Here is a 27,796-nt window from a genome sequence, read left to right on the forward strand (position 1 = left end):
TTTAAACTTGGCTTTGAACTTTCCCTTCAGCAAGTTAACAAAGTGGGGTCAACAGAGGACGAAGCCAGGTAGGACACGGACATACGTTCTGGTTACACGTCTTTTCCTTTGAAGGGTCAAAATTTTATTCGTGAAGAACATCATACTGCACATTTTCCAAGAGAATCACATACGAAAGCCAAAATGCCATCCTCCCCTCGTGCTAGAAATAAATAAGGGCATAAAATTTTCTTTTTAAAATCATGACACTTGGAAGTTTAGCACCAGCATCCAGAATGAACAAAAAAAAAAAAAGGCGAGAAAAAAAGCATTTACTATATATTTCGGATTTCTTTGGTTGGGGGTCCTCCCCACGTGGTATATTTCTTCTTTCAATTCATATTACCAAAACAGTAAAAACCAGGAACAAAATAGAAACCTAGTGGTTGCTGAAACTGGGGAGGCAGTTCTCTTGTGTGCTGTGCATGCATTCCCAGGTTCTTGGCTTGCCGGGAACACTGTCTGACATCTTCCATTTGCAGTTGTTAGTTTCTTAAAAGAGTAATGGTAAACATTCAAATGTCCAAATTTTGGTTGGTTGTCTGCTTTATTGCTTGGATGTTTCTTTGGTGTTGGTTTAATTTTATGGTCATGCTTTGCTTTCTGCTTCATTTTATTTTAATATGGTTGTTAGTTCTTTAGGTCACCTGGAAAAAGAAAAATTCAACTTTTTATAAAGAGTTGACAAAAATGACCCAGAAGCTAACCAACAACAACGACAACAGCAAAAAGTGATGGTTTTCTGTTTTGCATGTCGATTCAAAAACCAAAATTGCAAAGCTTTTAAGCAAAAGGTTCATGCTTTGTATAGACTTGTAAGCTCTGCACTGATACAATGGCAACTGTTGCATTTTTAATGACATTTAAAAGTCAGAAAAGCAGTACGTAAGAGTAAAACTTTGTACAATTCTATATGAGGAAATCCTCATGAGGCCTCGTACATTAAACACAACATTAACAACTCCTCCTAATCTAACATCCCACAATTATGTAGCCACTTCCCCAACATCACAGATTAAAAATAGGACAAACATTTCCCTCCTATTTCCACTTTTTAAAAAGGAATAATACCTAGAAATAATGCTATCAGTAAAAAGCTATGACCACCTTTAAAACAGTTCGAATAGGGAGCTTTATTTCTATGATAAATTGCCCCTCCTACCAGAGATAGAATATTGTCAGTGTAGCAAATGTCTAGGAAATGAAAAGTAATCTGATTTAAATGCCAAATCATCATCCATGAAAGCAGATGGCCCTTTTAGGATTTGGCTGCGTATATTTTGACCCATACAAATTAAATTTCCCAAATTGTTAATAAAGCAGACAAGAAAGGGGGAAAAACAACAGTGCCAACATGAACAAGCTACGTCTCTCTAGGGCTTATTCTTTATCTTGTCCTATCAGAAGGACTTCATAGTCGTTCTTTCAACAAAGCCTTGCAAATACAGCCAGCAGTTCCATTACAGCAGCAGCAGGCACTGCATTATCCCCTCTATCCTCCAACCCCACTGAACACAAGGCATCGACAGAGATGAACTCCAGAACAAGTCTGATTAGTCTGTCGCACAGTTAGTGCCTGTCAGGTGGAGAGCAGGCTGCCGGGCTCTTACCGTCCTGATGGTGAAGGTGCCTGGGGAGCCTGGTGTCACTCAACACTGCTCTGCTCGGTCACGGGAGCGGGGTTCTCGGCTGGTACGTCACTTGCCTTGGTCTAAAACACAACACAGAGCCACAAACCAGAAAGGAGCTCATTCAGGTGACCATGAGAGTTCAAGACTAAAGGTCTGACAAGTCGGAATTTTCCTAGCTGGAGGCAAAAAACAACATCACCAACTACTTTATATACTGAGTCAAAACCTTGGGACCCTTGAAGAATGGCCTTGAAGTGGCAACTGAATACTGCTCTCCATCTTGCCTATGAGCTGCGGCTGCTTTCTGCACAAGCCTCAAGTCCACTTTCTGGCTTTTCAGTTGCACAGCCTTAAGCATTTTAGTTCCAAATCCTCTTTGGCAAAGGTAATTCTTTTCAGAGAGTGTAGATATGCAGAATTCAAATGTTTGGTTTGTGTTATACATAAAGTCTATACAGGGTTATTTCAGCTTGTGGATGGGTGTGTGTTTAGGCTAGTATCAGGTAAGATGTCTGTGTCAGGAATGGCATCATGGCACATGAGAGGTGCTACCACCTGCTATGCCAGCATCCTATATGGGTGCTGGTACAAGCCCCAGATGCTCTACTTCTGATCCAATTCCCTGCTCATGGCCTGGGAACAGCAGCAGAGGATGGTCCCAAGTGTTTGGGTTCCCCACCAAGCACAGGAAAGAACCAGATGAGCCTTCTGGTTTCTGGCTTCTGGCTTGCTCAGCCTTGCCCGCTGTGAACTGAAGCAGCAGATGGAGACGTGTGCTGTCTTAGGCTGTGGCAATTTAGGGAGTGAACCAACAGATGAGAGCTCTTTAGCTCTCTTTAATCTCAAAATAAAAAGTTTAAAATGTTCTTTCAAGTTCATGGAGAAATCAACTTAAAAGAAATATATTTTGGCACAAAAATTATTTTAAATTAGGGCCAGCACCCTGGCAGAGTAGGCCATTTCCACCTGAGGCTCTGGTATCTCATATGGACAGGGTCCTGGCTGCTCCACTTTCCAGCCAGCTTCTTGCAGAGGAGGATGGCCCACATGCTGGGCTGCTGCACATACAGAGGAGACAAGGAAAAAGCTCCTGGCTCCTGGCTTCAGATTGGCTCAGCTCTAGCCACTTCAGCCACTTGTGCAAGTGAACCAGTGAACAGAAGACCCATCTCTCTCTGTAACTCTGTCCTTTCAATAAAAATAATTAAGTAATAGTATTTTAAAATATGCAGTGTTCCCATAAACTATGAGAAGACACTGAAGATATATGTGGACATTAAGCAAAATGATGCATCCATTGTGTCTGCTTGTCACGTACCCTTAGGATGCCCGAATTCGTGTGATGCACGGTGACTGGAGTGCTGGCACGCCCTCTAAGCAGCAGAACCTACCTCTTTGCCATCTTGCGGAGCGTTGGGAGGACGAGGGCGACGCCGATAGTTGTATGGGCGCCGGTACCCACGGCGGGCAGAAGGCTGGTTGGGACCACTGGCTGCTTGTTGGTTTTCTTTGTCTTCAGCCTCTCCAACAACCGGGGCAGGTCGTGGACGAGGAGGACCCCTAGAGCAGAGAACAAGTGTGGAAGGGGGCAAGTGGCGGTGCTACTTCTCAAAAGATAAAGGCTTGATCTATGTTTAAAGATAGAAATGTCTAATCATCAAAACTTATTGCCGGAATTCTCCAAAGACAGTGGCAGAAAAGGGAACAAGGTTTTGGTTAAAAATAATCCAAGAAACAAAACCTTTTTTTTTTTTTCCCATCAGTTTCCTTTTCCATAGGTACATGTTTGTGTTGTAAAGAAATACAATGAATACGTATCAGGCACTCTGATAACGATAAGCATTAAGGGAAAGAAAAGCGACTTGGTATCTGTGCTCTGTGGTTACGTTAGGGGAGGCCTGGAGTACTGAACACAGGAAGAAAATGAACATGGTTGTATGTCACAGTCTGTTCGCATCGAATTTCTAACTTTAGTGCTAATTCTGTGAGCTCGCATAGAAAACAAACAAACACCCATATACACTCTCATGACAAGGATTTCATCAGACCACACGGAAGCACTCCATCTAGAGATAAAAATCAGCCAAAGGGGACTCATCCATGGTCACGTAGCTAGGAATCAACAGAACTTAGATATACTCAAAAACTACCTTCATCTCCTTTTTGTTTCGTTAAAACCATTTCTATGAAGTCCCTTTACTTTATATCTAGTAATTCACCACCGGTGCCAATATAAATGCCATCATGACCTTGTCCTTTTTCTTTATTTGCTTCAGGGATCAGGCAAAGAACAGGCAAGGCGCACACAGGAGCTTCAAAGGGATCGTAGCAGGTCTGCCTCGACTCAGTCTTCACAAGGGGTGAAATACAAAATAACCCACTCCTTCACCCACCTCAGCATCAACAGTAGTCATAGCAACTGCTCAGTGAGGACATGCCACATATACCAGCTATCACTGCCTATTCTACCCGCCTGAGCATTTACTCCCTTGGGCAGGTACAGAGTACTTCTTAAATGTCCAATTGGCATATGCAGTGACTGTGGCTTCAACAGTCCAGAAATTCTCCCAAGGACACATGAGGATACTTAGAAAAGATCATGAAAAACCAGAATTACAACATAAACCTCTGGCAGGCAGATCACGTGGTAAAATCCTAACAGTCCTGCCCATAGTGCACAGCTCCATGCTGCTGGCACGCATGAGCCCCACAGCCAGTCTTCAGGGATGGGAAATGGCCCCACATACCTGCGGTATCGTGGGCGGTAGGTGGGATTTCGATGAACCGGTCCTGGGAGTTGGGCTCCATCTGGGATGCCATCCTTCATCTCTCCGATCTCTCCAGCCTGCAGAGGGCAAGCAGAGCTGAGGTAAGTGTCCGCACGAGGTGCACGAGACTCAGAAGAGCCAACACAGAGGAAGCTGACACACCTCATTCAACTCTGCAAAGAAATCCTCTCCTAGAAAGGGCTCAATGCCTACTACCTCTGAGCCACAGGATCTGCTCAGCCGCTCCCAACTCAGACCCACTCAATCCTCCAGGTGGTCTCCCTTCCACAGCCTGATCAGTTCCTACAGGGGGCTCTCCTACACCTCACTGCCGCTTTGCATTCCAATCTTCACGTTCTCTGCAGTTTCCCCAGCCTCTCAGCTGCATGTGTCAAGTGTCACATTCAAAAAAGACAACAGAGCCTAACTTCTTGATGATAAACTTATTTTAAGCTAAGGGAATAAATGAGCATTGAACAACTGCAGGGGGAGAAAAGAACAACAACAAAAAAAAGCGAGTAAAGTGGGGATTTGGTGGAGCAGATAAGACTGCACCTGGCATGCCTGCCTTCTATCTCTTGGTGCCTAGCTTTGAGTGCCAGGTCTGCTTCTGATTCCAGCTTCCTGTTAATGTCAAGCTGGGAGGCACATGGCAATGGCTCGGGTGGTTAGGTACCTACCACCCACATGGGAGGCCCAGATTGAGTTCCTGGCCGTCAGCTTTGCCCTGGGCAATTAGGGGTGGCGCATTAAGGGAGTGAACCATCAAGATGGGAGATTTCTGGCTCTCTCTTTTAGATAATAATAATATTAATTTAAAAAATCTCTATAACTCTGTATCTGGCAGTCATATCAATGCCCTCCTCACACCTCATCTAAAACTATACCAACCAACCATAGGCATTCCCCGCCTCTTAGCCTTCCCTGCTTTATTTTACTTTCTGCCAACTTGACATCGCTAGTTGGTGGTGACTTCTCATTTTCAAAACGGACCTCTAAACATGTCCTTTATCTCTACAAACCAATCTTACTTCAACCTTCTCAAATTTGTCTTAAGTGAAAAACAAAACAAAAAACAACCCAGCAGAGCTAGAATGTGCTCACACCACACACTCATCCTCTCATCAGATGCTGTCATTTCTGTTCCAAGCACCCCCTGATCCCTGCCACACAATACTCACCTTCCATCCACTGCTAACACTCTAGCCCACTGTCACCCGGCCCTGTGGCCTGGTCCCCACAGGACAGTCAGATAACCACTCACATACGCTCCTCTTCCCAGTCCCTTTCCTAGCCTGCAGCCTTCAGAGGAGGCCAGTCATTCCCACTGTGCTATCCCTAGCTGGGTTAACTTCCTCTCAGCTCTTTCCCTGGCCTCACTCCATCCGGCCCCTCCACTATTCCCACCACATGAGCTTTCCCCTGGTTTCCTGAACAAGCTTCACAAATAAACCATGGGTAGAGGCAGCAATAATCATTATACATAAAGGACTACAATCTGTTAGAACAATAAGAGAAGTGCACGGGCAAGCACGATCTACTTCTAACACCTCCTGTTCACGCAGCCGTAGGTGAAAGGTGTTAATTACCAAAACATTCCTATATCCTCCTGTGCAACAAACACATGGACCACAGCTTCCTATGTCCGTATGGAGGACTGAACAAATGGATTGAAAACATCTGCCACTCAGTACCTGCCAAACATCCCTGCTCCTTTCTATCATGAAACTCTGTGCTCAAAGACTATGCATGGTTAATCCTAGTGCTGTGCCTCATTCATATAGGCAAGAACTTGACTTTCAGATAGTAAAGAACCATTATCTCTACAACGGGGAAATCTTCCAATTACTGATATGTCTGTCATGCTATCTTATTATATCCTCAGCGCACAAGGCAAATACCATTGGCCGGAATAGCACCATTCTCACTCCCCATTGTGGCCAATAAATTTCAGTAATGTACACAGAGGGAGATGTCCAAGACTCTCCTACTTAATTTCAACATTTTTTTTTTCTATCATCACAGAGATTTATCTACATTTTTAAGATGATTCACTGACAGCTTTGAAGTAGCCTAATTCTATGGAAGATAATTTTAGGAATTTTTAAATGATGCCATTGGTTTTCACACACAAGACTTCTGAGTCACTCAACACCCAAATATGGGATGCATTAAAAAAAGATTCTAAGAAAAAAAAATTGCTGAAGAGCTCTCAGATGTTTTTTACTTCAAATATGGAACGGGGACTGGGTAAACAACTATGAAATAAAGTTACCATGAGAATATGCACATATGGTAAAAATCAGTTTTCAACTGCTTTCCAGAGCTGGTTCCCTACACAGCACTAAGGAATTACTCTGAAGGCCAGATTTTTTTTTTTCTTAAAGTTATGAAAAAGTTGTACTCTCAGCAAACAGGATACACACACAAGATCTAGAGAGAACGATTATTTCAGGAAGGTACTACTAAAGCACTAAAAATAAATGCATGTAACAACCCCACTAACTTTTCCTGTCCTCATTTCCTAGAAGCCCAGGGTACTGCCCTAAAGAAACCTCCATGTCTCCTGGACCCAGTGTCTCCATACATGTATGCCCACTGGCTATTTTTAGCGTATTTGTCAAGGGCAGCTGCTAAACAGTGGAAAGAAAAAAAAAAAAAAACCCCAAGAAGCAATGTAGAAAGGACACAGCCATGCAGATGGATGCGGGAAGGTAGCAAGGCACAGACTGTACGCAATGTTCAGTCAAAACATCCAGGGGGAGGAGCAGGGAGGGAGACAAAGAAAAAAAACAATCCGCCAAGGATAGCAGGGAGGAGAGACGGCCACGGCTGGGGAAAGCCTAGCCCTGGCTCCCAGGGTTCCTGGGAACACCAAGCTGTGTGTGGAAGGTTTACCTAGCACACAACTCAACTAATTCACAGTAACTCTACTGAGAACACTTCCCAGTTAGGAAGGAGACTCGATAATCAACAATCTCCACTCCATTTTAGGCGTTCTTAAAAAAAAAACTGAACAGTCTCACCCACCTCCAGCGCTGCGTGCATTTTACTCAAGTTGCAGGCTTTATGCAAACTCCTTTATATTTACAAGTCATAACCCTGTGCTGTAGGCATCTAGCATTCCCACGGAATGCAGCAATAGCTTCCTGTCTCTCAAGCTTGCCTTGTTAACAGCCTCACCAGTGACAAGAGGCAGGTGGCTAAGCCAGGCCTTGTTTGATTTCGCAGTCCAAGCTCTCAGGCTTACCTATCCACCACTCTGTAGTATTTCACACTTCTGTCATCTTGAACGTGCGTGCTACCTGCTAAGGTCCCCTAGTACTGGCCTGGCTCATGTGGCTGTGCCTTCCGGAAACATCACCTGGACTTCTAGTCTGAAAAAGTAAGGCGGGAGGCCTCGGCTCGGGAAGCCACAAGCAAGGTTTCATTTCCAGCAGCCGGTGTTGGAGGAGGAGGAGGAGGAGGAAGAGGAGGCAGAGAAGGATGGAAAAGGTGAGGACTGCTGAAGACAAGTCCCAGGTGCAATGTTACCTGCATTCTGTTGGGATGGGAAAAGACCCGCGCGCGACGGTCAAAGGTCTGTCCCACGTGGTAAGGCGGGAACCGCCGCTGCCGGTACTGAGGGCGATACTGGGGGCGGCGCAGCTGAGTCCGGGCCCCCGGGAACTGCCCGTCAGTGGCAGGGGGCTCAAATCCTTCACTGCTGCCGCTCCCTTCCTCCTCCTCCCCAGCGTACTAGCGAAGCAAAGAAACAAAGATTCAGAAGAGATTGCAGCAAGGAAAGAACTAAAGACTACCATTTAGGACGAGTATTACAAAAAAAAAAAAAAAGACAGAAAAATAACATGCCCGCAAAGCAATAATCCCATTATAAACAAAACACATGTAACCCAGAATATTGTTTGATTGCCTGGGCTAAAGCACAGGGAGACTAACATTGACCTGAGCAGATAAAATTCGAAGCAGCAGCAAAGCAAGAGCAACCAAGCTAGAAGGATTTCAAATTTTTTTTTCCCTAAGGAAACTTGGTATTAGTTGACTAACTGCCCACAGAGTATCTACAATGTTCATAATCTCTTAACTCCTTCAAGTGCGTGTCTGCCAACATTTATCATCCACTGAGGCACAGGCAGGGCAATATCAAAAAATAATATCTCTGCAGATAATATACAATGTTATCAACATATCAGGAATGTCAGTGTCTTCTTGGCATGCTAAGATGCTGCTTTTCTCTGCTTGTTTGCTTCTGAGCACATGAGATGGTCTACCAAGGGCCAGATACATGTGGTCTCAAGGTAGGTGGGTGCAAAAAGCCAGAAACCAGCCACCTGCACATGGACCCTATGCCGACCAGAATTGCAAGAATGGAAAAAGCAATAGTACCCTTCTAATTCCACTTAGAGTTGTTTCGTTAACCTATTATTTATATCCACATATAAATCATTATCATACACTCGAGAAATAATTTTAAAACTGATGTTGAATACAATAAATATTGATGGATACTCACACATCGTTAAGAACACGAATTAAGTTCTGATTGTACTTTATAATAAACAGTACCGAGTGCCATCACTGGTGACATCCAAACACAGACTGGGTTTACCAAGAGAATCACTGCCTTGTTTGATATTTTTCCCACATTTACACTGTTGTGTCACATGCCACCATTCCATGTTTTAAAAAGTGAGCCAACCAAACATCCCTCAGTGAATGTGATTCGAATTTTATGCTAAGGGGGAATCACAAAGCCACAGATAGCCGTTATGGAAAGTAACTATAATTTTCAAGGACAAATCAAAAAAGAACACCATCACGCCCCATGACTTCTGGCTGGAGGAGTTATTTCAACTTTATTCTCCTTTGGGACAAGTCCACGTGCATGAGTTCAAAATGGGAAAAGCCTCAACTTGTCTAACTGCAGTAAAGTCAAGCTGTTTTTCTCTTCAAGGCATGCTTCATGTGGCCAGGTCCCCCACATATATCTGTATAAAAATTATGCGCCGAATATTAAGAGTGAGGGCGTATGAACTGCTTTTATTTCTGTACTTTTTCCATACTGTCTCGGGAAGAGTTGTATACAACAAAAACCACAGTACCACCGCAGCGCCACACACTTACTCAGGAGATAAACTGTGTCAGAATCTAGGTAGTGTTACAAGAAAACACCTAAATGGGATACTTTGGGAGTTCTGAGAATCTAATTTCTAAGTCTCTTTTATGGGTATGACTCCGGAATTTCAGTTTTTAAGCAGACATTTTCATGGAAGCTTTTCCAGCACCGCTGACTTCCGCCTCAGCAGGGAGCAGACTTCAGGACAGCTCTCCCTGCCCCTCCTACAGCTCACTGTTAGAAACGCAGTAGGATGAGCAGTACCAGGATAAGAACAGATGCCCTAAGGGGCACGACAACACCGATCAGGGCAGGGTATGGCTAACACTCTATTGAGAGGAAAAGGATTTAGGTAAGCAGAAAAAAAAAAGGCATCAAAACAATAACAACAACAAAAATGTAATTCTCAACCTGCAGGTATCTCACTCTGCTGAAATCTTCCAGAAGTGCTTTGAATGCCTGACGTAACCATAATCCTATGTCCATAAAACACCCAGAGTGCTGCTGTGCGGTACCGGTTCCTGATTTTAATTCTAGGAAACATCCTTAAAATGGACTCTGCTCTAACAGGGTCCCCATGACCACGCAGGGACGGGGTTCACTTAGGGTGGCCTGAGATGTTACTTGTGTACACCGAGCCTGCCACGGGTGGGTGAGCCAGATGTGCTAGTGAGCGCCTTTCCCTGGAGTGGGACCAGCTGGAAGTGCCGAAACACTGCACCGTGGCTGACTGCTTACTGTGAGATCAAGTGGAAATGTTACACCAAACAGGACAGCTTCTCAGTTGAGGTAACTCAACTGAGTGTAATACTTGGATGGCCTGCATTTCCGTGATGGTTACTTCTGCCCATTCACAAGTGATTTCCAATTCTTTCTTGACAACCCAACACTGATGTTTTTCACGGACAACAGTGTTAGGTGCCAGGCAATGGGTGATGCCTTTATGGCACTTAGGGTCATGAAGTCTCCTTTGCCAGTGAACACCACATAGTGTGGCCAACGAAGGCCAAAAGAAGGAGCCCAAGGCAGAGCTAGCTTCTTTGACAACACTGGCACCCATCTCTCTATCCCATTCTCCCAGCTGCCAGGTAACTAAGCCACCTGTTACTGGTGGCCTAATGCACCCTCACCGCTACCACATCTCGATGGCAAATTTCCAGCAAGGCCAGTGTTTATGGATAAGCTCCACACACCAAAAACATCTCTAAGAGAAGACAGGGCGCCAATCTGCTCCAAACGCACATGTGTTAATTTTTCAGATATGAAACTTTGTTTTTTTCTGTCACTGACAAGAGACAGAGACAACGTACACTCCGGGGAGGTCCACGGCGTCGGCCGTAGTAGCCACGTCTGTACCGGCGTCGATCAGCAGCGTAACGACTCCCTTCCACAGGGACTCCATCTGGGCCGGTCACATTGGCTGCCTCTGCACCCTGGGGGAACAAAAATGATCACAGATGACTTCAAAATCAATCAACAAGAAGCAAACATGCAAACACACACACACACACACACACACACATTCTAGCCAGCCTTGCACAACTAGAGCAGAAGACAAGAGGTACAGATTTCTCAAAAACAGAGCCAAGTTTTAGCAAGGTGGAGATGCAGGGTGGAGGATGTCCTGGTTTATATATACTTGGCTTGTTGGCTCACACATCCCCAGCTTTGTTGTCTCATTAGGATATGCCAAGTTCAACAGCAGTATGTTCCTCTTCAAATAATTTGTAAATAGGACACAACTGCCAAAGTGGAAGTAATCGGAGATCAATGAAAACAAACTGAGACACTGTTAGTGTCCTACAATATATTACAACCTCTACATCATCTCTAACAGGTGCAGAGTTCAGCCCTAAGTACGAAACCACTCATGTCCAACAGTAAGTGAGTTTTTCGGCATGAGTTTTCCCATACTGGTCGCAACAGAAAGGGAACTTGATTTAGTGACATGATCTTCACGCATGCAGGCCCTCTTCAGATCTTACTATTATCCTTGAAACAACCTGAGGGCTAGCTCTATGGCAAGTAACCAAAATAATGTTTTTATCTATCTATCTATCTATCTATCTATCTATCTATCTATCTGGTTTTCATATCCTATATCAGTTTGTAAAACCTCAAACTCGAAAAACAGAAGTAAAACTAATCCAGCAGAACAAAACTTTAAGAGCCTGCTGGAATCCGAGAGACGAGTACAGACCAGCACTTGCTAGTGGGTGATGTGAAACTTCACAGGAGTCACAAGACACGCTGGTCAAGAGAACCATTTAAATTCTATTAGTAAATGAGAAAAAGTATTTTGTTTTATTTTGTTGTATTTTTTTTTCATCAGAATAGTTCGAGAATTGCTAAAAACATAGACTACAGATTGGTACACGGAAACAATACAAGGAATAGTGCCCAGATCCATGGAAAGAGACGGGGAGAGCGAAAGGGACAGAGAGAGAGAGAGAGAGAGAGAGAGAGAGAGAGACCAAGTGAGAGAGCTCTTTCATCTGCTGGCTCACTCCCCACCTGCTCACAACAACCAGGACTGTGCCAGAACAGTCAGCAACCTGAAACTCCATCCTGGTCTCCCTGTGTGGGTGACAGCAACCCAACAATACTTGAGTCATCATCTACCGCCTCCCTGTACCATGAGCAGGGACATGTCCACAAAGCAGAGTCATGGGGCCTGCATCCAGCACTGTGATATGGAAGGCAAATGTAGTTCCATGGGCTGGACGGCAAGGCCAGTTTCGAATTCATTATGACTAGCTGTCTAGTGCGGATGTAAAAAGCCTTTTAAATCTTGGTCTGCCTTGTTCACTGATGGCTATATTAGGCCATTGACTGAAAATAAATCAAAAAGAACACTACTAATACTGGAGTACAGGATGCTTCAAAATGACCATTCCTTGTCTTGGATAAATTCACCCGCACAAAGTTCTTAACGCAAGTCTAGCAAGGGCAGACTCTCAGGGTTCCAGAAAAAAAGGCCAAACTTCTTTAATGGAGATAAATAATCTTTACCATGTGTTACTTGTCAATAGAAATATGTACAAATCAGCCTGAAAACTTCACATTTCTGTAAAAAAAAAAAAAAAAAAAAAACTCTTTTGCCCCAAAGCAGTGCTTTTTAAATCTATTTTGAATGCCACAAACAAAACTTTCACTTGCATATATATGATTGGTTATAAATTCTGAGAAATTCGCTTTCTCCTCCATAATTATAGTTTAGCATAATTTATTAGACCAGAAACCAAAATGACTTTGAAAATACTCTAAATGATGCTTTGGACATTCAGGGATGGGAATCGTCTCTGCTTCAGCACTTACTCCTGCTGTCCTGCACCCCCGCTTCCTGCCCCATCATGCTGATTCCAGTCAGGATGAGGGGCTCTCCCCCAGCAGAGCAGTGTGCCCCCCACAGCCTCCACTCACCTTCTCTCCTTCAACCACGTCAAACTCCACAGTCTCACCATCCCCTACGCTGCGCAGGTATTTCCGTGGGTTATTCTTCTTGATGGCAGTCTGTTGAGAATGGAAGATCACACCTATGTGTATTATGATACGTGACCCACAAACTCCATCCCCTTCACATTACTGGAGAGACAGAAACACCATCAGGCCACACTCCACATGACATTTTTAAAGTGACAGAAAGCTTCCATCTTTTGGCTCAGTCCCAACAAGACAGCCAAGGACCAGGGTGGGAGCAGAAGGCACCCAGAATCCCAAAATTCAATCTTGGTCTCCCCTGTGGGTGGCAGGATCCCAACCCCTGGAGCCATGCTGGCTCTTAGCATCTGTGTGGGTAGGCAGCTGGAGTTGGAAGAGGATCCACGCATGGAACCCGGGCATCCTAATGGGAGGGCGCAGATAGCTTCTTCATACCATTGGACCAAACGGCAGCCACGCTCATTACATTTTTGATTTGTGCTACTCTTCAAAACACCTCCTGATAAGTGAACTACAAAGAAATGTGTCCTCACACACACACAGTGTTCCTGCCTGGTCCACTTCATCCTGTCCTGGATTTATTAGCTACCTTGGGTCTCTCCCCACCTCAGACTGCAGTTTCATCAGAATGTACAGAAATACCTTCTGGAGAAATTCACATACACACACACACACACACACACACACACACACACATCAGGCTCAGCTTTCCTATACAAAAGAAATCACAAACTTAGACATTAAAAAGGGGGTGGGGAGAAGAAACAGTATAATAAAGAACACAGGAGAAAAAAAACCAGAATGGAAAACAAATGCCAAGAGAATAAATATTTCTGATAGAATGAGCAAAATTACCTTGGAAACCAAAGCATACGAGCAATAATAATCTTGCCTCCCCCTCTTTTTCCCATTTTACGAAGAAATACACAGCTGACACACACGTGACTTCTCTGAGGGAGGAACGAGAGCCCAACAGTTTGGACACCATGGAGGAAGGGGTGGAGGACTCACATCCCGAGACTGCATCCAGCATTCCCCTCGTCCACCGGTCAGACACCCTGGAATCCCTGCCTGGTCCCTACTAAGGCATACAAAGGTTCATAAAGATGGGATTCCGCATAAAACACCTGCACTTCAACATCTGTTACTGAATGAGCCTCTCGGGGTTTCCCCCAGGGGGTGGGAGAAAGACAACTTGTTGCAAACAACTTTCCATTTCTTTTGCTGGTCCCTCTGATAGTTAAAGGGGCTCTAAGTTTCAGTGGAACTAGGTCAACCTTATTTTATAAAGCGATTAGGCATGTGTAATCCAGCCCTTCCCCTACTCTGAGTAGGAGGGAGGAAGGGGAAAAAAAAATAACCAACCAACAGTGAACCAATAGAGCAGAGACCCACCCACAGAGGGGCGAGTGGGGGTGGAGGCAGTTCAGGGCAGGATATGCGTGCACACAGCTCCAACACTCAGCCATTCCAAAAAACAGCCCCTCCCTGCAGGCTCCTTCTCTCTCTCTCTTTTTTTTTTTTTTCCCCTGTTCAACTGGGCAGGCCTCAACACATTGAGGTGACTCACCACACAGCCTCACGGAGGCTGGAATCAGGTCACAGACTCACAGGCTAACAACGCTGGCCACCAGGACAGAATCCTGGGAGGTCCCTTATGCCAGCAGCCTCCAGGACACTGAGTCCTTCCCCTCAGAAGGTTCTATTAGCCTCCTGGTGTGAAAAGCAACACCTCCCTTCGGCCTGTTTTAAGATTTTGAGAGCTGCTGTATCTGAACAAAACAAAACAAAAACAAAAACTCCTCTCCAATTATGTATACGCAACAGAAGCAAGTCCACTCAACCAGAAATAGGCTGTGGTTTCCACCACAACTAAAGAGTATCTTTTTACGTGTCACTATTGCCAGTGCCCACACCCAAGCCAATGCCACATGGGAGCCTGAAGACAAAAAAATGCAACCACAGAAAGGCGGGTGTTTGTTGTCGGCACACGTGCAGGCAGGAGGGCCTGCTGCTACACTTCTCTTGTTACCTGGTGTGGTATATGCCAACCAGGAGACACTGCAAAAAGCTGACAGAAAATGGGCTTTAAAAAGCTTATTGGGGACTATGCCTGCCAATTTTGAAACCCATGGACACAGTGGACTCCTACAGATTGACGGAAAATATGTATGTGAGAGAACTATGCATGGATTTCTAAATAAATTTTGGGACACCCAAGTAAAGTTAGCTGTAATCCCTCCTTTCTCAAACTTTTTGAAGTGCCCACCTAGCCACTGAAAAACTAAAGACACAAAAGAGAATGGACAGGTATTCCATGGGCAGGGGAGCTTATGTGCCAATCTAAAAACATGGGAATGAGCTCCCAACCAGCCCAGCCTCAGGAGTAGCTCTAAGTATAATAACATACAAGACTTATTTTGGGGATGGGAATAACAGATCAGACACCCCTCCTCACAGAAAGAGTGTGAGTATTTACCATTCTTACCTGATGTACAAACACATCTTCTTTGGTGTCATTTCTGTTGGAGGGGAGGGAAGGAAGAAAAAGCACAATTAAAGGTGCCAAGAACGAGGAGACACTTCCACATGTGAAGAAATCTACATGTAAAGCATGTGCATGCCCAAACTTAAGAACACAGCAGACATTTTTGTTTGTCCTCTGAACTCAGTGTGGGCACCTCCAATCAGCTTGCCCCGAGAACTCCAAATTCCACACAAGACGTCCATCCCACTCTTCCCTAGCCGCCCCCCAAAAAGCACGCAGATCCAAGTGCACAAGTTGGACACAGAAACACCCCCTTTCCTCTCGTCCCTTCCTAAGCCACGTGGCCTGTAATCAGAGCCCTCCACTTCCCTCCCAGCAAAAGCAAAGCAAGACAGTTAAAAGGACAGGGCACAGCTGGGGACTAGGCTCTCCTTACACTGAAACTTAAAACAGCTTCCCCCCACCACCCCACCCCAACCCTCCTACCGCTGTTCCACCAAAACAGATGAGGAAGGAGGGAAGGAAAGCAAAGCAAACAAGGCTACCATGTGAAAACATCCCGACACTGTGCACAGCCTGGAGCTGGTGTGCCCATTCCTATAGGCACCCAGTTACCATGGTTCCAAGAAAACACTTCAAGCTTCTACACAGGACTTGGACCAGACCTGTATTATACATCCAACTCCATTACTCACTACTTGGGTGAACTTAGCAAAGTTGCTTAACCAGTCTAAGAGTTCATTTCTCCATCTATGAAGCTACCAAGAGGAACTCACTGAGCCTCAACTTGTCCCACCTCTGCTTTTATTTTCTTTTCCTCTCTTCTCTAAGGACCGGACTTTATGAAATGAGTCTTAGAGACTTAGAAACGTGTTTCAGTGAATATTTAACAACCAGTAGCCGGGAGACTAGAATATTCGCAAGTGCTTAGAAACCTTCAAATTTATACAAGCCATTACTCACGTAAGAAACTTGTAACCACCAGCAATCACAACACATGTCGAGATTTAAAACACGCAGAAACATGCACGTACCGATTTATAAATCCATATCCATTTCTGACGTTGAACCATTTGACAGTGCCAAGGACTTTGGTGGCTAAAATAGGATTAAGCAGATAAATTAGTATCTGACCTACAAGGAGATAAAACTCATATCACTAAGGTCTTGATCACGTTCAACAAAGCAGAGACAAGCCGTTGCCAAGTTTAATTCCCAAACAGAGCTGGGAAAGAAAATGGAGCAAGATGTTATCAGGAAACGGTTCTCAACTGATTTTCTTCTTTCCTAAGCTTTTCAGTGAAGTCTCAAGTAGTGGGCCCACGTTTATGCATTCTGTAGCAAAGAAAATCAAAAGCCACTGTTGAGCGTTCCAGGTGCTAACCCAGAAGGTTTTTATTGGCCTAAGAAGGACCACAGGGAAAAAGAGTGTAGGTAGATGAAGGGCCTTAATTCATCCCTTTCACTCTTTGAAATATTGGGCAAACTTTAATGAGCAACACAGCAGCTCCTTGTTAACAGCCAATCTACAAAGACACAAAGTAACTCAGCTAGTTGCCAAAGGGGGGGAGGGGGGCCTATCGGCAATCCAGAGGTTCCGTCCAGCTCTTTACTTGCAACCCTGAGACATGATGTAACAGGCCTCTTTCCAGCCCCAAGGAGCAGTGGGGGCTCCGTTTCACTCTTCATCCTCCTCTTCACCGTGTGGTTACTGCCTCCACCATCTGATGGGAGCAGGACCATTTCTTGCAATGCCAGAATAGAACACAATTCTTTCAGGAAAACAACAACATTTAACAAATTGTGACTTCCATGTAACCTACACTTTACAGATTGCTATTTATCTCAATTATTTCAAGTACTACCCTTGGACTCAATGGTGAAGATCAGATTCTCCTCTAGGTAAATGCCTATGTCCAACCTGGGCAAATTCACAAAGTTCATATGAAGGGTCAACGTGAGGAAATCTAACGACAGGTTACTTTGGGAGAGAAAAAGGTTCTACAGAGAACAGGAGGGACAATCAACATTAATCTCTGCCATCGCTCTCCGATTGCATGCCTTATCATTTCCATGACTTTTGTCTCCAAATGCAAAACTAGCATAGTCATTGGGACTTGGCTCTTTGCGTGGGCAGGGCCAGCTCCCAGTTTTGCTATCCTGAGAGGCTCAGGAAGGTATTTTAGTTCTCATTGAAAAATTTCTTTATGACTCCAAGCACAGTGTCATTCAGGTCCCTGGGCCAAGTACTGTCTGATACCCAGGAAGAGCTCTCCAGGGGGACATTCAAACTACCAGGGCCTGAAGTCTGGGACCCTGTGCAGCAGAGCAGCAGGGCAGAGGCAGGGAAAAGAAAGTTCATGTTTCCCGATGCAAGCACACAGACAAGGGGTGCTGTGAAATGGGATTTATATGCTGTTAATGACTTGCAAGTATAAATACAAATATAAATATATACAAACACACGCATATAAATGAATCGTGTTTAATACCGAACACTGTTGGAAGAACACTTTTGTCTTAGGCAACTCTAAAAATGCGAAGGAGGAAAGACAAGGGGTGAGTCTCAGACTCAGGTCCATCTGCAGCTCAGGCAGAAAGCTCCCCTTTCCCCCTTACTTCAACGAAGGAAAATGCCTCCTTCCATAAATACATCCAAAAAGTCCCACAACCAAAGGCATTCACACCTGTTGCTTAAAAACCGCACACCCATTTCACGTACATACACAGGCTAAGGGGGAAGTGAGGACAGAGGAAAACCATGATGTTTCTATAACATTCCTTCAGGAGCGGACTTTTCGTTAGCTTATCCATTTGCCTTGGCCTGTGTGCTATAAACTCAAGTTCAGGTCCATGTGAACCAACCAGAAAGGATCCAAGAGCAGATATCCATTTCAGTCAGCACCGGGAACACATTTTAAGCAACCATGTGCTTGTTTGGCAAAGCGGCAGGCCATGGCAGAACATACTGGACACAGACAAGCCGCCTTCAAGCGTTTTGAAAGAGCTGGAGTTCACGGTGCAAAGATGAAAGGCTCACAGCTCATCATCCCCAGGGACCTCGCGGAGGCTTAACAGCCCTTGAATGACTGGGCAAATGCACCTGACCTTATCTGCTTCCTTCATCTTCAGGTAGTACCTGCTTTCCCTATCGCAGAAGACTACAAGGATCAAGGCAGAGAACTTCAAAAGTCCCTCCGTTCTGAAATAAGGTATCATTAAAAAACGCATCCTCACAGGCTGGTGCGCGGAGGTGTTCCAACAAACACCTAGGAGACACCAGATCCCAACACACTATTCACCAGGGTTAAGCAATCTTGCAGTCTAGCAGAGAAAAGGGCGACTTTGCTTCTGAGCAGGCACAGGTTACAGGTGGCAGGAAGCTCGGGCGGGGGCTGAACCTGACTTATGGATAAACAAGCTGGCCGCCTCTCCTGAGTGGGGAGCGCTGACTGGCTAGTCCTGCTCTTCACAGCATTCCCTCCAACTTCCCTGCGAGCCGGCAGGCAGGAAGGCCTAAGGGACGTCACACAAACGCGTACTCTCTGTCCCCCAGAGAGCATTTCTTGGAAGCGTCTGGCATCATTTATTCACCAGAGGAACGGATGAGAGCACACACCCTTCAGGCCGAACAGGCACCACCCACCAGCTTCATGCTTGCCTGTTGGAAGGCCCCACCCCCAATTCTGCTCTTGGGAGGCGAGAGCACCCGAACCCGGGACAAAATCAGCAAGCGCCACGCAAACCCTCCTCAGGCCACTGCCCTCTAAATCCCCCCAACTTCTCTTCCCGGTTCCTTCCAGGTCCTGTGGTAACCGCGTTAAGGACGTCATCACCCAACTTCCGAGCAAGTTTTATTTATTTATTTATTCAGCTGCTGCACCACGTGCGCTCCCACACCGCGCAGCCAGGGGACAGCGCTTGGTGGTGACTAGTGGGGACACTGCCAGGATCGGCGCAGCGCTGGGCACAGAGCGGGGCAGGAGGCCGTGGGACTAGACCCAAGCTTCTGGAGGAGGAATGCAACTCGTCCTCAACAGCATTTTGGTTCTGCTGGTAGGAGCATGGCGCCTTTGCCAGATCCATGTGCAAGGGCGTCGGGGACAGACACTTGAGCCTGCCCGGTGGGAGGCCCGATCTGTGTGTCTCTCTCACTCTTTGTGCAGGAAACCTTTGGCTCATCATCCAGATCTCAAGCTAGGACTTCCAAAGTCGCGGGCCCACGTGTCTGTCCCTCCCCTACATCCACCTCCATCTCCACTCTGAGTCCCCCTCTCCCCAGATCCCAGGCATTTCTCCACTACCGGGGACGTGGAGGAGGGAAGGGGGTGCGATTTGCCTGGGCGGCACAAGTTCCAACCCCTAACCCGCCCGCCCCCTGGAGCAGCAGGGAGGCGCGCGCGGGGCAGAGAGGAGCGCGCAAAGCGCAGCGCGCTCACCTGGCATCGCCCTCCGAGCAGGCAGGCGTGCGGAGAGGCGGGCGCGCTCAAGACTGGGGGCACCTGAGCCTCCACCATCCACGTCGGGAGGGGACCCCGAGCCCCGTGGGAAATGCAGCCGAAGTGCCCACTCGCGCCCGCCCGGCTGGCAGCAGCTCCTGCCCCGTGGGACCTGACTCACCGAGAACTTTTTTCTCCGCGTCCTCTCCGCCGGCGGTGGCTGAAGAGGCGGGGGCCGCGGTGCCCGTGGCGGCTGCAGGGGCCGCGTCCCCACCTGGGTTTCCTGCGACCAGGGCGGCGGGCGCCGGCGCCGAGGCCTGGGGCGCGCCGCTGGCCGCCGGGGTCTTGGGCGCGGGGTCCTGGGGGGCCGCGGCGGCCGCCTCCGCCGGAGCCTGCGGGAGGGTGGTGGTGGTGGTGGCCTCCCCCGCCTCGCTCATGCCGCCTGCTCTGCTCTCTGCGGGCACCTCGGTGGCGGTTGGGCGGCGGTTAGCGCGGCTGGTGGTCGCGGCGGCCGGGCTCGCTCTGGGAGGCCGGTGCTGATCTCGCGGCGCGGTGCAGCGGCGGCCGGGCTGGGGGTCTCGCGGCGGAGGCGGCTCGAGCTCTCGGGCTGCGCACTCGCTCTTGGGCTCCTCGCTGGATCTTACTGCCCCAAAAATGGCCCCGCACAAGTTTTTCTAGGCGGCGCACCGTCCCGCCAAGGGAAGGGCGGGCCTGGGAAGAGGGTGGGGAACTTGGCTCTGGACTTGGGCTGAGGCCTCATTAGCATTTAAAGGCGCCTGGCGCCAGCGCCGCCCGCATCCCTGCCCGCCCGCCAGGAGCCAGAGCGCACGGCCCAGGCTGCTGCAGAGCGGGGCACGGGCAGAATTGCAGTCCGGGTTGCTTTCCGAGGAGCCTGGGCGGCGGTCTCTGTCTGGGAGCTGGGTTCAAGAGACCTCCCCTGACCTCGACACATCCGGAGCCTGAAAAACTACATCTAGCGGAGATGAACCAGCTGTCCGGATTTCGCTGCGCTTCATACTCGCCAGCAAGTTTTGGTCAACCCATTACTTTGGTTCCTTTCATTACACTCAGCTCCACAAATGATTCCCGGTCGACTATTTAGAACCGTATTGGGGCGGGCGTCTGACCTGGCGGGGGTGAAGTCGCGGCTAGAAAAGATAGCATCTCACACTGGAATCCTTGGGTTCCTCTCCCAGCATCCTGCGTTGGAGGCCTGAGGTTCAGAGTTCCAACTCCAGTGCGCACCCTGAGAAAGCAGCAGGTGTTGGTTGTAGTGTTTGGGTCCCTGCCACCCTCGTCCTGATGGAGTTCCCAGGCTCCTGACCTCAGTCTGACCCACGCCTGGCATTTGGGGAGAGAACCAGCAGGAAAAAGATCTTTGTGTTTGACGCTCTGCCTCTGGCTTCTGGGTTCCTGGCTTCGGCCCGGCTGTGGCAGGCGTTTGGGGAGCAAACCAAGGAATGGGAGATCTCTCTGCTTGCCTTTGAAATAAAAGAAATGTAATACGTGAAAATTTAGACTATTTGGAAACTTACTCTTGAAAAGCAACCTAGGGATCGTTTGGTCTGTAATCTGCAGATGAAATCCAAGTCCAGACGACCGAGAATTAATATAGACAGATGCATGCCAATTTAGCACCAACAGGTCCCGAGCTGCGAATGTCTAAGACAGCGGAGGAGACACGCGCAGTGAGTTGGCATGGTACCTTCCGCTGCACCTGTAACCCCTCGAGGACAGGCTCAGGATCACAGATTGGTGGCACAGGTTATTCTCCACTGAACCTCCGCCAAGGAGACTGGGGGCAGAACCCAGGGCTGCCTACTTTGCTGTCTGGCCTCCATGGTTGAGACTGACTAGGGATAAACCCTGTGGTTGCTGTTCAATATGCCAGGGTAGGTTTCTGATGCTATCAACATTCTCAGAGGTGAAAAGTAGGTGATGTCTAGTTCACAAACCCCCTTCCTGCCCCCCACCCTCATATAGTTATCTGTTAGTTCCTGGAAACCATCTGTTTGGTGTGTGTGTTTGGTCCCATTAGGATGGGAGCTGTCAAGCGCTTTTTATGCTGTGTCCACCTGTTAGCACAGCACCTAGCATAGTGCTTGAACACAGCCAGTGTTTACAAAATGAAAGCAAACAGGACAAATTCTTCCAGACTCAATTATTTATTGATATATTCATTGCCCATTATTATGAAGCTATCCTACCTTTTTTTTTCTTTCTTGTTCCAGCTGCAACAAATATAAATTCTTTGAATAAATAGCCAATTATGGAATTTGGGGCTTTTCTGTGTATTATATCTATATTTGAAAAATCCAAAACCTCTCAATGTTACATTGATGTTTGAGATGGGCTTCAATATAAGACATTTGGTAGTGTAGACGGTTGAACAAGCCAAATGGCTCATGACACAAGTCCTGCTCTGTTTCTGATCCAGCTCCCTGCTCAAATGTCTGACCTCTGCCAGCTGTCTGGGAGACCTTCATGGAGCTGCTGGCTTCTGGCTGCCGCCATTTCAGCCATTTGGGGAGTGAAACAACAGACTACAGATCTGCTTATTTGCCTCTTTCTGTCACTCTGCCTTTCACATAAATACAACACATTTCTTTAAAATGCTGGCATAATTCTAAGTGCGATTAATTTGTTGTTAAATTTAACCATGTCAGGCTTCATTAAAATTTAGTGGCATGGGTGATTTATTCTGGCATACCCTAGTCGCTGATTTTGTTATTCAATAAAATGATAATGATTGTTATTCAACACTTGGAACTGAATGGAAAGAAAAATAAATGAAAGAATTCATCTCTTCAAACTGAATTAATAATAATAATGATGTCTTTTTCTTTTTAAGAAAACACATTCATCCTTGGAAATAATTCATCATCAACAGCTGTAGTTCCCAACCTCTGGAAGACCCAAAACTAATTACAGATGCACTAAGGGACTTCCTAGAATTTATGCTGGAGTGACTTTCAAAAATACTCATCGTTTTTATCCAGAAGAAAAAAGTCAGCAGTAAACAGCTGGGAATTCTTAGTCTTTTGCTAAACAAATCAAGAGAGAATTAGAACAAACATGACCGAGGTTAATTATAATTAGGATAGGAACTGGATAAAGATACACATTTGTCCTTTTCAACTCGCTCACTGATTTCACTCCCGTAGTTAATAAGCACAGATCATATGCCTCACTGAGTACCCAATCTTGATCAATATGACGCTTAATCTAATAAAGCTTTTATACATGACAGACAGGTGTTGTGAAGATTTATTTTTACTTATTGTTCTACTTGAACGACACACAGGCAGAGATCTCTCACTGGTTCATTCTCCAAATGCCAGCCACAGCTGCACTGAATCCAGACAGAAGCCAGGAGCCCGGAGCTTCCATACAGGTGGCAGGACCTCAACTACTTTCTCCCTCTCTACCCCTCTGCCTCCCAGACTGCAAGAGCAGAAAGCTGGGATGGCAACTGGTTGCCCAGGCTTCAGATGTCAGTATCCAAGTGACACCCTTACTACACTGAACACCTGCCTCTAAATTTTTTCATTTTCACTACCATAATTTCTATTGTAAGAAAATATTATTTCTCAATTTTGAAAGGAAGTAGAATAAAAAAAAAAAACAGGGAATGTAATTACTTGCTAACAGCCATCATTTTTAAGCAATGATTGGTCTGCCCTTAAAAACAAATGCTGCATGTTCTTGTTTGAAGCAAGCTGAGCTTCCACAACTGTTGAAAGGCCAGAGTTGGGGGAACTCTTGGAGGCTCTCCCGAGGTTCTCATATTCCAGTCCCTCATTGTTCTTAGATCCAGGTTGTGTGACGTCCAAGTTAATAGCATTGACAGAACCCCCTAAAAATAAACCAATACAACTATGAATACAAAATGGCAAGGGCCATTCCCAGACACTGCTGTGCTACACAGGCGCTCTGAAGTGTTAACTGTTTCACGCGGAGTCCGTCCCTGCACCTGCTGTCTCAGGGCCAGCACAGCTACAGAAACGCCTCTAAATGATTTTCAGGAACCTTCCTTTGCCCCTATGTCTTGCTGTAACTGACTCTAGAAAATGGTCCCCTACTTCCTCTGTCTTGTACAAGCAAAAGTCTCCCATTCATAGATCCCAGCCTGGAACTGTCCAGGAGAGGGAGATTTGGGTACTGCCCTTGAAGGGGCTGAGTCGATGCTGAGTTGACAAGAGACTATCCAGGGTATCACCTTAAGCGAGTAAATACAATTAATTGGATAAGCAGATTAAGAAGACTTTAAGCCATTCAAGAACTTAAAGTAGCAAAGCATGGGAGTGCACCTAAAACTAGGAAGTAGTAGAGTGCTAATCTAAACTTGGCTGATACTCACACAACTTTGCAGGGAAATGGTCAATGGAATGAAGTGAGAACAAAGGTTTCTCAAACCATGTCCAGGAGAGGGGAGCCATGTGGGCGACCTGGATGGAGTCTCAGGCTCCTGGCTTCAGCCTGGCCCAGCCTTCACCATTGGGGTTATTTGAGGAGTGAATCAGTACATGGAAGATCTTTCTAACTCTGTTTTCAAATAAGTGTTTTTTTTTTTTTTAAAGAAAACATTCTACATCTAGACTCAAGTTTATTTGTTTAGAAAACAACAAGTTGAAAACTCAGGTTTTTTAAAACATATGTTCCTGATTATGGGGAGTAGCTGTTGTGGCACGGAGGTGACGTGCCCGCTTGGGTTGCCCTTCTCCCACATCCAAGAGCCAGAGTACCAGTGCTGCCTGGGTCTTCAGTCCACTTCCAGCTAATGTGCACCCAGAGAGGCACCAGGTGAGGAGTTAGAACACTGGAGATTTGATTAGAGACTCCTGAACTTGGCCCAGCCCTGACCACTGCAGCCATTTGGAAATGAACCAGTGGCTGGAGGAGCTCTCTCTGTCTCACCATCTGTCTCCAATTCTGTCATCCAAATAAAATAAGCAAATCTTTATGTATTGTATATCACATGTATATATAATATATGTAACATATATGTATTATATAGAGAGGGAGTGGCACTGTGGCGTAGTAGGCTAAGCTTCTGCCTGCAGTGCTGCATCCTATATGAATGTAGGCTCGTATCCCAGTGTTCTACTTCTGATTCAGCTCTCTTGCTTACAGCTTGGGAAAGCAGCAGAGAATGGTTTCGATTCTTGGGCCCCTGCAACTGCATGAGAAAACTAACTAAAAGAAGCTCCTGACTCCTGGCTGTAGATTGGTTTAGCTCTGGCTGTTGCAGCCATCTGGGGGAGTGAACCAGCAGGTGGAAAATCCCATTCTGTGTGTGTCTCTCTCTCTTCGTCTCTGTAGCTCTGCCTTTCAAATAAAAATAAATGTTATATATAGAATTAGCTTCAGGTTATTCCTATAACACGCACACACATACACACACATACTCAGCATAAATGGATTTTCAGTTTTGATTTGAGTCATGCTTCCAGAAAATGTATCTCACTGTTTATGTGCGCAGAAAATATTCCAGGAAAATTCTGAGACTCAAAACACTTCTGGCCCCAAGCATTTCAGAAAGGGAACATTCAACTGGTGTTTGATGGCAAAGCCAGACCCCAAACCTAGGTCTCCCTACACCCAACCCAGTGCTCTTTCTGTCAGACAAGTTTGCTTGAAAAACATCTCCAACAGACACAGTGTGGCAGCTTCCCATCCCCTGTTGCGCTGAGCACTTAGAAGTTGGATTCTGATACAATGTTTGAGCCATAGGGAGAAATCTGTAAACATCTGAACTTACTTCTGAACTCACACACAGAGCAGAGCCTGCTGGCTGCTCAAGATGTGCAGATCTTTCTAATCGGGACCTCTGGACAGGAAACCGAACAGCTGTGTGCAATTTGATTAAGAGCATTTTAGAACTCACTTTCTGAAACAACGAACAAAGCCCTTTCTTTCATTTTCTTTCTCCTCTTTCTGTGTATATTTTTATCTTATTTCTATCTTCTTTCCTTATTGTTTCCATTGTCTAGGTTACATTGTTTTATGTCCCGACTTGCTTAGGGAAAAATATTTCATAAATTATCTAACCTAGATTCTGGCCTGAAAGAAATAATGTCTTGCCTTGTGTTTTTGGAAGATATGATAATCTTGAGAAATTTACTTCTGACAAGCAAAAGAAACAAAAGAAAGCTTATTCAACATATTTCTTCTTCAGTTTCTCATCTTCAAAAATCTTTTCTTATTGCGTGAGACTCTTCCCCTTAGTCTCTATGAGTATGTATCAATGCTCACTAAAGTGATCTTTCTAGCATTTTTTCAGTTATCTGTTTAATGATATTTTGGCAATCCATGAATATGGGAAACTTTTAAGTAGAAACTGGGAGTGAGATAATTTGGCCAGTACTTGGGATCAGGCTAAGCTACGTGTGGATGACCGGATTCCATAATGAAGGGCCAATTCCAGTCCTATTTCTGATCCTGTTTAACATGAATATACCTGGGAAGGCAGCAGATAATGGTCCAAGTTTTGGGGCCCTTGCCACCCATGTGGGATACCAGGATAGGATTTGAGCATCCTTCATTTCAGCCTTGGCTATTTTAAGTGTTTCTGGAGTGAATCAGTGGGTGAAAACTAAAATAATACCTTTAAAATAAATACATATATAAATATATTTAAAAGTAGAGAAAGAAAATTTGAAAGGTTAAGGAATAAGTTGTCTCCTAATAAAAGATTAGACAGAGTTCGGCGATAGAGTCAATTAAGCTTCTGACTATAGGGCTTGCATCTCCTATAGGTGCAGGTTCAAGTCCCAGCTGCTCCACATCTGATCCGGCTACCTGCTAATGTAGCTGGAAAAGCAGCAGAAGATAGTCCAAGTTTCTGTGTCCCTTCATTGTCATGGGAGACCCAGCAGGAGCTCCTGGCTTCTGGCTTTGGACTGGTCCAGCTCTGGCCATTGTGGCCATTTGGGGAGTGAACTCAGCAGATGCAGACTCTCACTCATTATATATATATAATGGGTCAGCCAAAACATGACTAGAGTTCTGAGAACTAAACTTCTGAGTTTGAGGAGACAAATATCCAAACTATAGCAGACAGTCGGGTCTGGTACAGTGGCACAGTAAACTCGACCTACACCTGTGGTTCTGCCTGTTCAAGCTCTACCTGCACTCATGTGGGAGACCAGAGAGAAGATCCTGGTTTTGCATCAGTTCAGCTCTGGTCATTGAGGCCATTTGAGAAATGAACCAGCAGGTGAAAGACCTTTCTCCCTTGTCTCTCTCTTTATAACTCTGATTTTCAATTAAAATAAATAAATAAATAAAAAGGAAAGGAAAAAGAACTAGAGAGAGAGAGGAAGTCACAGGATAGACTGGCAAGAGTATAACAAGTAATTTTGAAGGAAATCAAAAGTATTACTTCAGGCAAGACACAAAGCCAAGAAAATGAAGTAGGTATAACTCTGATACAGTGCAAGTTTTAGTGGGATAGACAGAAGATTAAACCAGTTCTGCAGCAAACTAACAGCTCCAGCCACCACTGATTAAGTAGCTGCGGCCATTTTTGTATTGTTCTGTGCTGAAAAAATATCAAGTTCTGTGACCTTTTCAGTTTAAAAAAACTAGCTGAAGGGTCCTTTCCGTACAAACCAGAGGGATGGGTACGGAGGGAAGCTGCTGCGCGCGAGTCCGGCGGGTTTTGTTCGGAGCCTCTGTGAGCACAGGAGGAGAATGGCATTGTCCTCGCATGACTAGAGGATTGCCAAGGGTTTAGGTCATCGCTGGCTCCCCCGCTGTCCTCCCTCTGGGCTCTCCGTGCCGGCTTTTGCTCCGCCAGCTCTTGCGGCCTCCATGACATCATGCAGGCAGGGAAAGGCTGTGATCATGAGCCACGGAGAAATGCGGTTTCT

At 46.0% G+C, this 27,796-nt stretch overlaps 1 protein-coding gene across 2 annotated transcripts; it reads right to left on the reverse strand.

Moving 5' to 3' along the window:
- Positions 1-101: 101 nt before the first annotated feature.
- On the reverse strand, positions 102-20,610 carry YBX3 (Y-box binding protein 3). 2 transcript variants are annotated; one of them, XM_040966890.1, is made up of 10 exons: positions 20,104-20,610; positions 16,518-16,581; positions 15,484-15,517; positions 12,978-13,067; positions 10,865-10,987; positions 7,973-8,176; positions 4,418-4,515; positions 3,062-3,230; positions 1,650-1,750; positions 102-686 (listed from the first exon to the last, which is right to left on the reverse strand). In XM_040966890.1, exons 1-9 carry the CDS (start codon positions 20,357-20,359, stop codon positions 1,685-1,687), a joined length of 1,104 nt encoding a protein of 367 aa, XP_040822824.1. In that variant the 5' UTR covers positions 20,360-20,610; the 3' UTR covers positions 102-686; positions 1,650-1,684. The 2 variants fall into 2 exon arrangements, with proteins under 2 accessions (XP_040822824.1, XP_040822832.1); XM_040966898.1 differs by lacking the exon at positions 7,973-8,176 and having other exon boundaries at positions 20,104-20,602.
- Between the last annotated feature and the right edge of the window lie 7,186 nt (positions 20,611-27,796).

Source organism: Ochotona curzoniae, unplaced genomic scaffold (assembly GCF_017591425.1).
Source record: "Ochotona curzoniae isolate NIBS_2020 unplaced genomic scaffold, NIBS_Ocur_1.0 contig_1482, whole genome shotgun sequence".
Taxonomy (NCBI): domain Eukaryota; kingdom Metazoa; phylum Chordata; class Mammalia; order Lagomorpha; family Ochotonidae; genus Ochotona; species Ochotona curzoniae.

What these genes read in the sequence shown, in the direction of transcription:
- YBX3 (XM_040966890.1), bottom strand. Translation starts at nt 20,359, where the DNA reads ATGAGCGAGGCGGGGGAGGCCACCACCACCACCACCCTCCCGCAGGCT. An exon ending in CCCATCCCAACAGAATGCAG is followed by an intron (nt 4,516 to 7,972) that starts GTAACATTGCAC and finishes TGCCCTCTGCAG; the next exon opens with GCTGGAGAGATCGGAGAGAT. An exon ending in TACCGCCCACGATACCGCAG is followed by an intron (nt 3,231 to 4,417) that starts GTATGTGGGGCC and finishes TCTCTGCTCTAG; the next exon opens with GGGTCCTCCTCGTCCACGAC.